The sequence below is a fragment of the Bacillus rossius genome, chromosome 6 (assembly GCF_032445375.1).
Source record: "Bacillus rossius redtenbacheri isolate Brsri chromosome 6, Brsri_v3, whole genome shotgun sequence".
Lineage (NCBI taxonomy): Eukaryota > Metazoa > Arthropoda > Insecta > Phasmatodea > Bacillidae > Bacillus > Bacillus rossius.
In genome coordinates this window covers 71,290,119-71,303,894 of record NC_086334.1, presented here as the reverse complement: position 1 = coordinate 71,303,894, position 13,776 = coordinate 71,290,119, and the positions used below count along the sequence as shown (strand labels likewise).

The 13,776-nt window shown below is 41.0% G+C and overlaps 1 protein-coding gene across 8 annotated transcripts in view; it reads right to left on the bottom strand.

The window, feature by feature from the left end:
• LOC134533294 (large ribosomal subunit protein mL39) overlaps window positions 1–13,776 on the bottom strand; it is a 191,545-nt gene that overhangs the window by 61,135 nt on the left and 116,634 nt on the right. For 6 of the 8 annotated variants that reach the window (XR_010075293.1, XM_063370765.1, XM_063370764.1 and 3 more), the window contains 2 exons: window positions 10,444–10,603; window positions 4,056–4,180 (listed from right to left, as the gene is read on the bottom strand). Coding sequence is in view for 7 of the 8 variants with exons in the window: in XM_063370765.1 (XP_063226835.1) it covers window positions 4,056–4,180; window positions 10,444–10,603 (285 nt within the window). In the remaining variant the exon portion in view is untranslated. The remainder of the gene's footprint in view (window positions 1–4,055; window positions 4,181–10,443; window positions 10,604–13,776) is intronic. The other 2 variants (XM_063370761.1, XM_063370766.1) reach the window with 1 other exon arrangement.

Below are 13,776 nucleotides of genomic sequence, written 5' to 3'. Positions count from 1 at the left end.
AATGTGCGTAATGGGACACTTTTTTGTGCATGCAGCCGGCGTTCATCGATTTATTAGACGTCACGTCAAAAAAATTTTGAGCCTGAAATTTTACATATACTATAATCATTGTAATTAACAAATTTTTTTAGGGAACCCTTTCTTACATGTTTACCAAACTATTTGGCCAAAGTGGCCAATTCTCCTGACAGGAAAAAATTAATTCTATAAAGTTTTGTGCAGGAACATAGCATAGGCCTATTTAATACTCAAAATGTTTAAATACATAAACACAGACTGTAAAAATTTAGACACTATTTGTGATGTAAAATTAAAGTAATGTGTTTATAATCTACTAGACAACATTTCCACTTCTGTAAGGCTTACGCAGGAATCTAGTGATTGCTGTATCAAGTATCATGTACAGCTTTGTGTGTGTATCATGAAATTAAATAATTAGTAGAACAAATGCACTCATTTAACAAAAAAAAAAATTTTTTTACCGAAATATACCACCGAAATACTTTTTTTTTACCGAAATATAGCACCGAAATCCTATAGTTTATTTACCGAAATCAGGCAGTTTTATTTACCATTTTTCATGGGCTCTAGTGATTGTGGTGGTTGTTAAGAGCCAGACGTCAAAGAGAGAGGAGTCATCGTCATTTGACATTGTGGTTGTCGTCATAATAGATTTAAAATGTAGTCTGGCCGAATGTGAAGGACCCTCAAAAGGTCATTTTATAATGTAGTTAAATATTTGGTTTGTAATTTTTGACCAAACATCAAATTCAGATGTTAATTAGTTTGTGACCACCATAGTTTTCTTTCTCTTTCTCTCTCTCCCTGCCATTTTTAGACCATTATCATTTCTGTATGTTCATAATAAGATAATTCTGGTTTAATAAAATGTTTTTGATATGAGTGAAAAGTAACTAATTGTAAAGCTTTGTTTATTTTATTTCCCCAGTAGTTCAGTTTGATCCTTTGGCAAAATGTTAGGGCAGCTACTCTCGTTCTTGGTTTTTTTTATTATAATTTTCATTGTGTTTGTAGAAAAAGAAGTCTATAACATTCAATTTAGAAGTACTGCTACGTTTACATTTCTTGAGCCATTTTATTAAAAGTAAAGATGTAAGATTTTTAAAAGTTGATTCAAAAGTTTAAGTAAACAGGTTTGTTCTGCAACATTAATCTATTTGTTTTTTTTATTTACATACAGTACACTCCATATTTAACGCGGTTGTCGGGGGACATAACTTTTACCCGTGTTGTTGCATAACCGCGATGTTTCGATGTGACCAAGGTCAAAAGGAATAAAACACAGCCTGTGTTCTAATAGGTCGGCAAGCACGCACAGTATAGACGGCCCGCCGTTGTGCGGACTTTGCATCCGCAGTTTTCACTAAATGCAGGTGAAAAAATAAAAATAATAAATTTTAAAGATAAATATTAAATGTTGAATTGTTTTTATTTTTCAGCGTGCCGCGCACAGTTTGTCGCACGGCCTACGAGCGCGCCACACGCCGCCATACACACGTGCGGCACACAAGCTGCTGCCAGTCTCGTGATGTCAGCCACAGTATCTGCTTCGTCAGTGTCCGTAACAAAGTAAGTGCAGTGTGTGCGGTTACACACGATTCTGTGGTCGAAGTCTTCTCAAAAGAAAGGCCGTAGTGATACTTCAAACCGAATATGAATCGCAAAGTACCGAGTTTGATTGACAAAATAAAAATTCTATATTTACTTACAGATAGCTTGTCTTTTGCAGAAGTAGGCCGCAGATACAGGAAAAAACTATTCTAGCATTCGTACAATAAAAAATAAAGAATCGTCTATCGTGTCAAGTGGTTAAACTTTATTATCCATGCTTACAGTAAATTATAAATGGTCACGTGTGGGAAACAAAAATTGCGCCAATTTAATTTTAGCGCAATCAGTGACGCCGTATTAAAAACCGTGTTAAACTATGTCTTTACTTATTTCACCAAACACTGTGTCGAGTTGCTGAGTGTGTGTGGCTCGGATCGGCAAGTGTTATATTCCCCAGCCTCTGGTTAAAGGTCGGGAGACCGCTACACATATAAACATTTCCGGGAATTGTTTACTACCTCACCGCAAAAGTGGTACAGTATGGTTCACGTAAGTATTGGACCACTGGGAATTCCTGGGCAAAGATTAAAAATATGCTAGCTGATTTACTTTACCATTTAATGTTAAAACATTATACCAAAGTAAAAAGATGAACGTGTATAATACAATGAATTACCCAATAATATTACGTCTGTAGGTTTAAGTTGTAACAAAACATTTATATACAGTTGTCCAGTAAAGTACCAATTAAGATTCTGGAGTGGAATTTTAAACACCGGACTACCTGATTTTGCCTTGTACGCAGGGACGCTGCTCAGTCAAGTAACTCATGCTCTGCCTGTGTGCTGCGTGAACACATTCCCTCCCCCACTCCCCCTCGTGTTTCTGCCCGCTCTAATCTCTACCTCTCTCCATATTCTCGGCTCGCCTCTCCCTACCCAGCGCTTGCCGACAAAAAAGCCTATCCAACATCAATCCCCAGCCGAGTCACGCTGGATAATGTCGCTGGACGGAGGGCTTTATCAGGTCCCCTGCTTCATTTGTGAGATAAAGCGACGTTAAGAACTAGTCTTCAGAAAATATCACTGGGCTGGATTGGACCATAATTTGAAAACCCTACAAGATAGAGGAATAATGTACGGAGATATCTTGTTTAGAATTTCACTGCGGACATTTTCTACGCCTAGGCTTTTTTCTGCCCGATGCTTTGTTAGTTACAACGCAAAATTATCCTAATCGGCTATCAACCATTTATTCCATTATTATTCATTTCTGACTGGGGGACATGGTTTGACCCGCGATATACCCGATCCCGCGATCAATCGGGGCGCGATATACCGGGAGTTTACTGTAGTTCATAAATGGTCTGTTCACTGAACGAGTATTATTTCATTTAGATGATTTCTAATTTTTCTCATTTTCTTTGTCCATAAGGAGTTTGCATTGCAATAACATGGTCAGTAATGCTGAAAAATTCCAGCATTCTCTTGCTAAAATTATTTTTTTCTGAGTTGAAAGTTGTTAGTTATGGCTTCTTTGATACTTTGGCGAAATTATTCTCATCATAAATCAGGGTGGTGTAAAATTGCATGAGTTTTGACACATTGTATACACATTAGTAACATATTATTCTATACACATTTTTAAGCCCCTTGAATTGCTAACAATACCCTCCTATTCACCTATCACGTTTTCAATTTACATCCCCCCATACCATTTAAAGCTAGAAAATAAATGTAACATTTATGGTGCTTGGTATCAGCTATGTACCGTCAGCTGGTTAAGGTTCTGGAGTAACGGTGGATCACGTATTCGCTCGTTTGGTTATGATCTTCAACTGCGTGCAAAGTTAGAGGTGTAGGCAATTTTGGACCATGATGTTATGTTGTTAATTTAGTGTTGAGGGCCAAGTCATTTGTTAAAAAAAAATTCTGTGGCAATATGAAATAATTATTTATCAGTTACAAGTATGTTTTAAATATTTACTGGGAAAGCACATTAATTGCACTATAGAGGCAAAAACAAAAAAACAAAAAAAAAGAGCTAAAGAAAGTTTAAAAAAATCTTCAACATCTGAACAAATACAAAATTAATAACCAGAGGAAAATGTTGGACAGCACCAGAAAGAGAATCATTATAACAGAAGGCTTGCTATGGCTTACCGGAGGGTCATTTCATAGATAACCAAGAGATAATTTAATTTTAACCTCCTTGAGAATTGCTATTATTTTTTTGTCACGAGATGCTTCTATGGTACATATGTAAAATCCATAATTTTTGTATATTTTATTTTTTAAATATAATAATTTTTAAAATTAAAATAAAATACATAAATAATAACAAAATGTATATTTTCACAATAATTGCTCTGCAGTCTCTAATAAGGAGTTTGAAAACAAGCCCAGCTACGCTCTCTTGCAAGCAGTGTTCAACTGAGTGTTGCCCAGCCCTGTATGTTGGAGCAGCAGGAAGGCGAGACTCACGGCGGTGACGGTGCAGCGACCCAGGAAGCTGGTGTCGGCCACCATGGGGCCGCGACTCAGGTCCACGTGCTGCCCGCAGCGGTACAGCACCACGTGGTCACCTGCACATCCTCCGTGAGCCATTACTACCAGTCTTTACACCACGTCCCAATTACCGACTCTGCCGTATTATTATACAGTTTTAACAGGAATACCAAAAGTGAAGATGTAAATGTAATCCCCCCCTAGAAAACAGGAAACACTGCAATGAAATGAAAACCCGGCAGTAACGATAAACTCTGAGCGAACTAATGCAGCGAAATAATGTGATCTGGTGGCCAAATCCACCCGGAAAAAAACCTACACGCAAGCAGCTTGCTATTAGGGCTGGATTACAGAACGTGACCTACCACAGAATGCTGGATTTTAAAGATCTTTTACTGTATTTACGACCAGCATGAAACTGTCGGGTCGGCAAACCAGATGAATGATGATGCTAGTGGTCAGCTTCTGCACATAACATAAATGTATAAAGGTTATAAAATGTTGTGTGTTTTGTATCTTTTTTAAGCCACTGAAATCCTCATCAGTTCAAAGTGTATTTAACCTCCTCAGTTGTTTTGGATACAACTACGTGCACTCGGCCATACTTGACAAACTTAACAAATATGAACTCAAGTTTGAAAACTGTACTGCAACTGACAGATGCAGCTCCATATATGAACAAGTGTCCTAGTTGTCATTGGAGAACATTTGATCCATGTACAATTAACAGTTGCGGACGAGCGTTCAGACTGAGCGGACGTGTTTCGGGCGCGCTCCTCGGTTTCGATGTTTTGAAGCGATTAACTCCGTGTTAAACTTTTTTATTTAGTGCTCAGGATCATTAATCATTAATTCCTCAATACTAGACCAATCGGAATTCGCGGGTTTTGATCTATCAAGTAACGATGTATCTACATCAGTACTAGACAGTGACGTCTGTGCGACCATGTTTCGGTCACCTCCTAAAAAAACACCGGTAAAATCTGTGTTCACTCTGGAACTACCATCGAATGACACCCTCACTTCTGAAAGTATCAACAGGAACACGGTGAACATGGAAGATCTGCTCAAAATAATGAATACAGTATGTGTAAAAATCGAAGAGTTAAAAAATGAGAACTGTATACTGAAAACCCTGCTTATGGATTCCAGAGCGGAAACAGCAGAAATCAGGCAGGAATTAATTAATATTAAAGGAAAACTATTCTCCGACATTCATCCTGAATCTTCATACAGTCAGGCCCTCAAGAAGCCTTCCATCGCCAAGCCAGCTGACCGCGCAATTCCACAGAACCGCACCGGTAATAGCAGCCAGTCCTCTGACCTACATTCCACTCAGCGCGACAGCACAAAGGAAAATAACAAATGTGACGACACAGATGGTTTTACGCTGGTACAGCACACACGTAAAGCCAAGTCAACAAGCCATCCTGAAATGAAGCGTGAACTGGTCATGAAAAAAACACCTATGAAAGTGGGCATTAGAAATATATCCTCGTTAAAAATGATTCCCAAACATATTTATAAAAAAACGAAGGCACTTTTTATAACTAGGTTTGATCCGACCGTGCAAGAACAAGACATCATTGATTACATATCTAATGAACTGAACTTATCCCAAGTTAAAGTAACAAAACTCAAAACTAAATTCAACTCCTACACATCTTTCCACATTTCCGTGCTGGAAGAGGACTTTTCTAGAATAAATAACATTGTATTTTGGCCAAACCGCTGCTTGTTAAGCCCCTTCTACCGCAAACTACATCATGATCAAATTCTAAACAACAACTCTGCATCTGAAGAACCCATCATCAGGCCTAGTGCATCCACTTCCACATCCACCTCTACTTCTATTTCTATTTCCGCATCCACATCTACTTCAATCTTGGTGCCTGGAGGAGCATCTTAATCTCCACCTGTGAAACAGTTTCTTGAAGAATATTCAGTTGCGTATCAAAATGTGAGAGGTTTACGAACCAAATCTATTGAATTTCAGGAAAACCTAATTAGTTCACATTTTGATATTATTTGTTTAACAGAAACATGGTTTAACAAAAATAATATAAACTCTCACTATTTTACAGACCGTTATTTAGTTTTTAGAGACGATAGAAACTCACAACTGACAATGAAGAATAGAGGCGGAGGTGTCTTATCTGCCATCAATAAGCATAAATTCTTATCAGTGCATCCTTTGTATGATTACGTTTTCCCCGGCATCGAAGCTGTCTGGTTAAAAATAAAACTAACGCCTACGAAATCATTAATACTTGGTACTATCTACTTACCTCCAGATATCACACCTAATATTTACTGGAGTTATTTTGAAGCCTTAGAAGATAAACTGTTAGTTTGTTGTGATGATATATTGATTCTTGGTGATTTTAATGTGCCTGGCATTGATTGGTCTAATTCTAATCCTGATAACATTATACACTCACATGTCAAATCTAAAGCCAGTTATCTACTGAATTTCACATCCAGTCTTGGTTTATCACAATTTAATTGTACCCAACCAGCTATAAATCTCTTAGATCTGTGTCTTTCTAATCTTCCTCATTGTTTGGTATCACATTCTGCTGATATCCTTATCAAAGAAGATATATTCCATCCCGCTTTAAATATTAACATCATGTTAGAAACATGTCATAACAACATTAATCCCTCTTCTGTGTTCAGAAATTACAAAAAAGGGAATTATCTTGGTCTTTACAACTCTATTAATGACTGTGACTGGTCATACTTTTATAGTTCTACTGATGTTAATAATCTCGTGGATCAACTAACAACTTGTATTTCTGAAAAAATTGATACTTTTATACCTCTTTCTATTAAAAAAAAATCTAAATATCCTCTTTGGTTTTCCAACGAATTAATACGTGCTCTTAAATCTAAAAAACATTTCCACAAGTTGTACAAAAGAAACAATAATCTATTCTACTATGCAAAGTTCTCTCATTTTAGAAAATTTGTGAAATCTCTAATTAAACGCGACAAAATACACTGGACTCAATCGACAAACAACAATATCAAGAAAAACCCTAAAAGTTTCTGGAGATATGTTAAATTAATGAAAGATGGTTATTATGAACAACTTTCTCTTAAAGTAAATGGTGATATATCAAATGATCCGAATATGATAACGAATGTGTTTGCTCAGTATTTCTCTAGTGTATATGTAACCCCAAATACTTCTCCCCCAATAACTACATCGGTCATGTCTGTTGAGACTATAGCTGTGCCTAAAATTTCTGAAAGTCTAATACTTTGGGCAATTAAGGACTTAAAATCAACTAAATCCACAGGTCCTGATGGCATTCCCCATTTTATTCTTAAAGGCTGTGCCCATCTTTTAGTACCTCTACTTTATCACATTTTTAACACCAGTCTGAAAACGAATATATTTCCCAATAATTGTAAAATAGCAAAAATGATTCCTATTCATAAAACGGTTCAAAATTAGACGTCTCAAACTATAGGCCAATATCATTACTTAATGGGTTCTCCAAAATTTTTGAAAAAATTATAGCTAAATTTTTAAATTTTCAACTTAGTAATACTCTCACCAATAATCAACATGGTTTCAGGTCTGGTATGTCTACTACCACTAATCTTCTTACCTTTCTTAATCCTGTATATATTACTAATAGGGGTCAGGCCGATGCATGTTACTTCGACTTGGCTAAAGCCTTTGATACTGTAAACCATTCCTTACTTCTTATTAAATTATCCCATTTTGGTCTCTGTGGAAACTATATCAATTGGTTCTCAAGCTACCTATCCAACAGAAGTTTTTTTGTATCGATCAACAATCATAGATCTTCTCAGTATAATGCGTGTTCTGGTGTTCCCCAGGGAGGTACTCTTTCACCTCTTCTCTTTAATATATTTATTAATGACATTACACAAGTACTTTGCTACTCTACTGGAATTCTTTTTGCTGATGACCTAAAAATTTATAAAATTATTTATTCCTTAGAGGATTGTGAATTATTACAAGAAGATATTATTAAAGTTAGTAATTGGTGTCTAAGAAACTTGGTCAAACTCAACAAAGATAAAACCAAGGTTATATCGTTCACTAGGAAATACCATCCGATTAAATACTCATACAAATTAGCGAATTCTATCATCTCTCAAGCCCACTACACAAAGGATCTCGATATCATTCTTGATTCAAAACTATATTTCCATAAACATGTAGATTACATATATTCCTATGCACGAAGAACTCTAGCGCTTATAAAATTTATTACTTCTTATGCAACCAACTCAGACTCACTTATCTCTCTTTACATGGCACGTATAAGATCAAAATTAGAATATGGCTCTGTTATCTGGAATGGTATCAACTTAACAGATACTGAAAAAATCGAAAGTATTCAAAATAAAGAATTATTACAAGGAACCTCCCACGCCCCAATTGGACACCTCTGGTAGACCGTAGGGCCTATCTTGATGCTCTTTTTGTTCATAATTGTTACATTCATAAATTCAGATGCCCTTATCTTCTTGAAAATACTGCCTTAAGAATTCGTCAATTCAATTCCCGCTTACGCTCTACTCTGTGTACTCTTATTACTAATAATGATATTATTTATAGACTTATAACAAATTACAATAATATATATTTGAATTCCAACAGTGTTTAACTATATATATTCTGATTTATGTCTGTCATAGCTATATTATTTTTCCTTCAATCTCTCTTAACATTTAATAATATAATTTTACCTATATATTTTATGTGTTATGTGTAATGGTTCTTTAACCTTTGTTATTGTGTTTTGTCTGTTTTGTTATTATCACTGCTAGTGTGTGGTACTCTTGCTCTCGTTTGCTGGCCATCTGCAGATGTTTTCCTCCTATGGTACCGACGGAGGTGGGAGTCCATACACTGGTAGTGATAACTGTGTTCCTGTGTTCCTGTATTACATGTAGTGCTCATCACTAAAGTCTACGACTGTTGATGAGCATGTGACAAATTCAAATAAATTAAAATAAAATTAAAATAAAAAATGTTTTTACGTATATACAAAGCATTACATATTTTTAAAAAATGGGTAACAAGATGCAAACAAAATATTTTATTTAAGTAAGGCCTACTGTGTTACAATCCATATAAAATAGCTTTGGTTGAAAATGCATTGATAACAAGACTTAAAACAGCATTATCCATAATGATTGCCAGGACTATAAACCATTACTGTAAACTACATAAGTATTTAATAAATATGCACATATGATTCCTTAAAATGTTAAGAAACTTTTAATAGAGTTTTAGACCTACATTTCGGTAGGCCATTTTATCTATGGTGATGTTTAGATGGTATTCAATTTTCTATCATGTTTTCTGATTCAAGTCCACATTTAAAGTATGCATTTCTGTAGCACCTGTCACTTTAAGATGCTGGATGTTATCTTCTCGGCGTACACAATGGTTTTAATATGTCCTCAGAGAAAAGGGTAGTTTTCCTGTGATCTTGTGCGTCCGTGAGACTTGAAACGTAGCGTATGCAGGGAGCGAGACTTCCACATGGCGGGATGTAGACAGTTTGACAGACGGCTCAGTTTGTGTTGTGGTATGCGAACTGAAATTGACTGTTGTAGTGCAATAAAAATGGCTACATTTGAATCCACAAGAAAAACCTTAAAATGACAAAATTTTGAAACGGTAGCTGAATCAGTTCAGAAAAACAATAAATTTCACATGTTTTTGACTGTCATGGCACTCTTCAAAGGTGAGCTATTACTGTTGGTTTCTCTTCAGAAAGACTGATCAGACACGATACATACAAAAGCTTAGCCATCCTATTTTGAAAAAACAATAATGTTAAACATTAATATTAAAATAATAATGTACTGTAAACTATTTAAATTATTTTGGGGGTTAAATAAGTTATTAAACTAGTGTTTGGCTGATTCCAATTCTGTAATCCACCAAGATTTTATTTTATTTGAATTGAACGATTCAGAATCCAATGGTTTTGGAATCACAGATGGCCAATTCATACCCATTTACATATTCAGGATATTATTTGTGAGTTTTGTATTAATTTATATATAAATCAAACTCATTTAATAACCAATAAGCTTCACACGAAATGACCTGCACTACCAGAAATACCAGTAGAAAAAGTATACTGTCACAACCAGACAAAATTTATCTGATCCAGAAATTAGAATAAAAATATACATTTTAACACTTAAAAGCACAGGAATACCTTTTCATGATATAATTTTTGATAGATCTATTTCTACATACAAAAGTTATATTTGCAGCAAATCAACAGTTTTAGCCATTCACAGTTAATTGGAATCTACGTTAAAACAATCAAGAAGGAGTTTCTGGTAGATGACGTACCGCCCGACAGCTGTGACGCGATGCTGGGGATCTGGGCGCACTTGTGGGGGTTGTCGCGGAACATGTCGAGGGCCAGGTCTGCGGCCACGACCAGCCGCTCCAGCCGCCTACCCTCGCGAGCCAGCCGCACCATCTCCCCGGACACCGCTCGCAGCTCGCTCTGACCACACACCACACACCAGATATCTCCCCAGACACAAGACGCAGCTCGCTCTGACCACACACCACACATCTCCCCAGACACCGCTCACAGCTCGCTCTGACCACACACCACACACCAGATATATCCCCAGACACCGCTCACAGCTCGCTCTGACCACACACCACACACCAGATATATCCCCAGACACTGCACGCAGCTCGCTCTGACCACACACCACACACCACACATCTTCCCAGACACCGCTTGCAGCTCGCTCTGACCACACACCACACACCAGATATCTCCCCAGACACAAGACGCAGCTCGCTCTGACCACACACCACACACCAGATATATCCCCAGACACTGCACGCAGCTCGCTCTGACCACACACCACACATCTTCCCAGACACCGCTTGCAGCTCGCTCTGACCACACACCACACACCAGATATCTCCCCAGACACAAGACGCAGCTCACTCTGACCACACACCACACATCTCCCCAGACACCGCTCACAGCTCGCTCTGACCACACACCACACACCAGATATATCCCCAGACACTGCACGCAGCTCGCTCTGACCACACACCACACATCTTCCCAGACACCGCTCGCAGCTCGCTCTGACCACACACCACACATCTTCCCAGACACCGCTCACAGCTCGCTCTGACCACACACCACACATCTTCCCAGACACCGCTCACAGCTCGCTCTGACCACACACCACACATCTTCCCAGACACCGCTCGCAGCTCGCTCTGACCACACACCACACATCTTCCCAGACACCGCTCGCAGCTCGCTCTGACCACACACCACACATCTTCCCAGACACCGCTCGCAGCTCGCTCTGACCACACACCACACACCAGATATATCCCCAGACACTGCACGCAGCTCGCTCTGACCACACACCACACATCTTCCCAGACACCGCTCGCAGCTCGCTCTGACCACACACCACACACCAGATATATCCCCAGACACTGCACGCAGCTCGCTCTGACCACACACCACACATCTCCCCAGACACCGCTCACAGCTCGCTCTGACCACACACCACACACCAGATATATCCCCAGACACTACACGCAGCTCGCTCTGACCACACACCACACATCTTCCCAGACACTGCACGCAGCTCGCTCTGACCACACACCACACATCTTCCCAGACACCGCTCACAGCTCGCTCTGACCACACACCACACACCAGATATATCCCCAGACACTGCACGCAGCTCACTCTGACCACACACCACACATCTCCCCAGACACCGCTCACAGCTCGCTCTGACCACACACCACACATCTTCCCAGACACTGCACGCAGCTCGCTCTGACCACACACCACACATCTTCCCAGACACCGCTCACAGCTCGCTCTGACCACACACCACACACCAGATATATCCCCAGACACTGCACGCAGCTCGCTCTGACCACACACCACACATCTCCCCAGACACCGCGCACAGCTCGCTCTGACCACACACCACACACCAGATATATCCCCAGACACTGCACGAAGCTCGCTCTGACCACACACCACACATCTTCCCAGACACCGCTCGCAGCTCGCTCTGACCACACACCACACATCTTCCCAGACACCGCTCACAGCTCGCTCTGACCACACACCACACACCAGATATATCCCCAGACACTGCACGCAGCTCGCTCTGACCACACACCACACATCTCCCCAGACACCGCTCACAGCTCGCTCTGATCACACACCACACACCAGATATATCCCCAGACACTGCACGCAGCTCGCTCTGACCATACACCACATATCTTCCCAGACACCGCTCGCAGCTCGCTCTGACCACACACCACACATCTTCCCAGACACCGCTCACAGCTCGCTCTGACCACACACCACACACCAGATATATCCCCAGACACTGCACGCAGCTCGCTCTGACCACACACCACACATCTCCCCAGACACCGCTCACAGCTCGCTCTGACCACACACCAGATATATCCCCAGACTATGCACGCAGCTCGCTCTGACCACACACCACACATCTTCCCAGACACTGCACGCAGCTCGCTCTGACCACACACCACACATCTCCCCAGACACCGCTCACAGCTCGCTCTGACCACACACCACACACCAGATATATCCCCAGACACAGCACGCAGCTTGCTCTGACCACACACCACACATCTTCCCAGACACCGCTCACAGCTCGCTCTGACCACACACCACACACCAGATATATCCCCAGACACTGCACCCAGCTCGCTCTGACCACACACCACACATCTCCCCAGACACCGCTCACAGCTCGCTCTGACCACACACTACACACCAGATATATCCCCAGACACTGCACGCAGCTTGCTCTGACCACACACCACACATCTTCCCAGACACCGCTCACAGCTCGCTCTGACCACACACCACACACCAGATATATCCCCAGACACCGCTCACAGCTCGCTCTGACCACACACCACACACCAGATATATCCCCAGACACTGCACGCAGCTTGCTCTGACCACACACCACACATCTTCCCAGACACTGCACGCAGCTCGCTCTGACCACACACCACACATCTCCCCAGACACCGCTCACAGCTCGCTCTGACCACACACCACACACCAGATATATCCCCAGACACTGCACGCAGCTCGCTCTGACCACACACCACACATCTCCCCAGACACCGCTCACAGCTCGCTCTGACCACACACCACACACCAGATATATCCCCAGACACTGCACGCAGCTCGCTCTGACCACACACCACACATCTTCCCAGACAATGCACGCAGCTCGCTCTGACCACACATCACACATCTCCCCAGACACCGCTGACAGCTCGCTCTGACAACACACCACACACCAGATATATCCCCAGACACTGCACGCATCTTGCTCTGACCACACACCACACATCTTCCCAGACACCGCTTACAGCTCGCTCTGACCACACACCACACACCAGATATATCCCCAGACACTGCACGCAGCTCGCTCTGACCACACACCACACATCTCCCCAGACACCGCTCACAGCTCGCTCTGACCACACACCACACACCAGATATCTCCCTAGACACAAGACGCAGCTCACTCTGACCACACACCACACATCTCCCCAGACACCGCTCACAGCTCGCTCTGACCACACACCACACACCAGATATATCCCCAGACACTG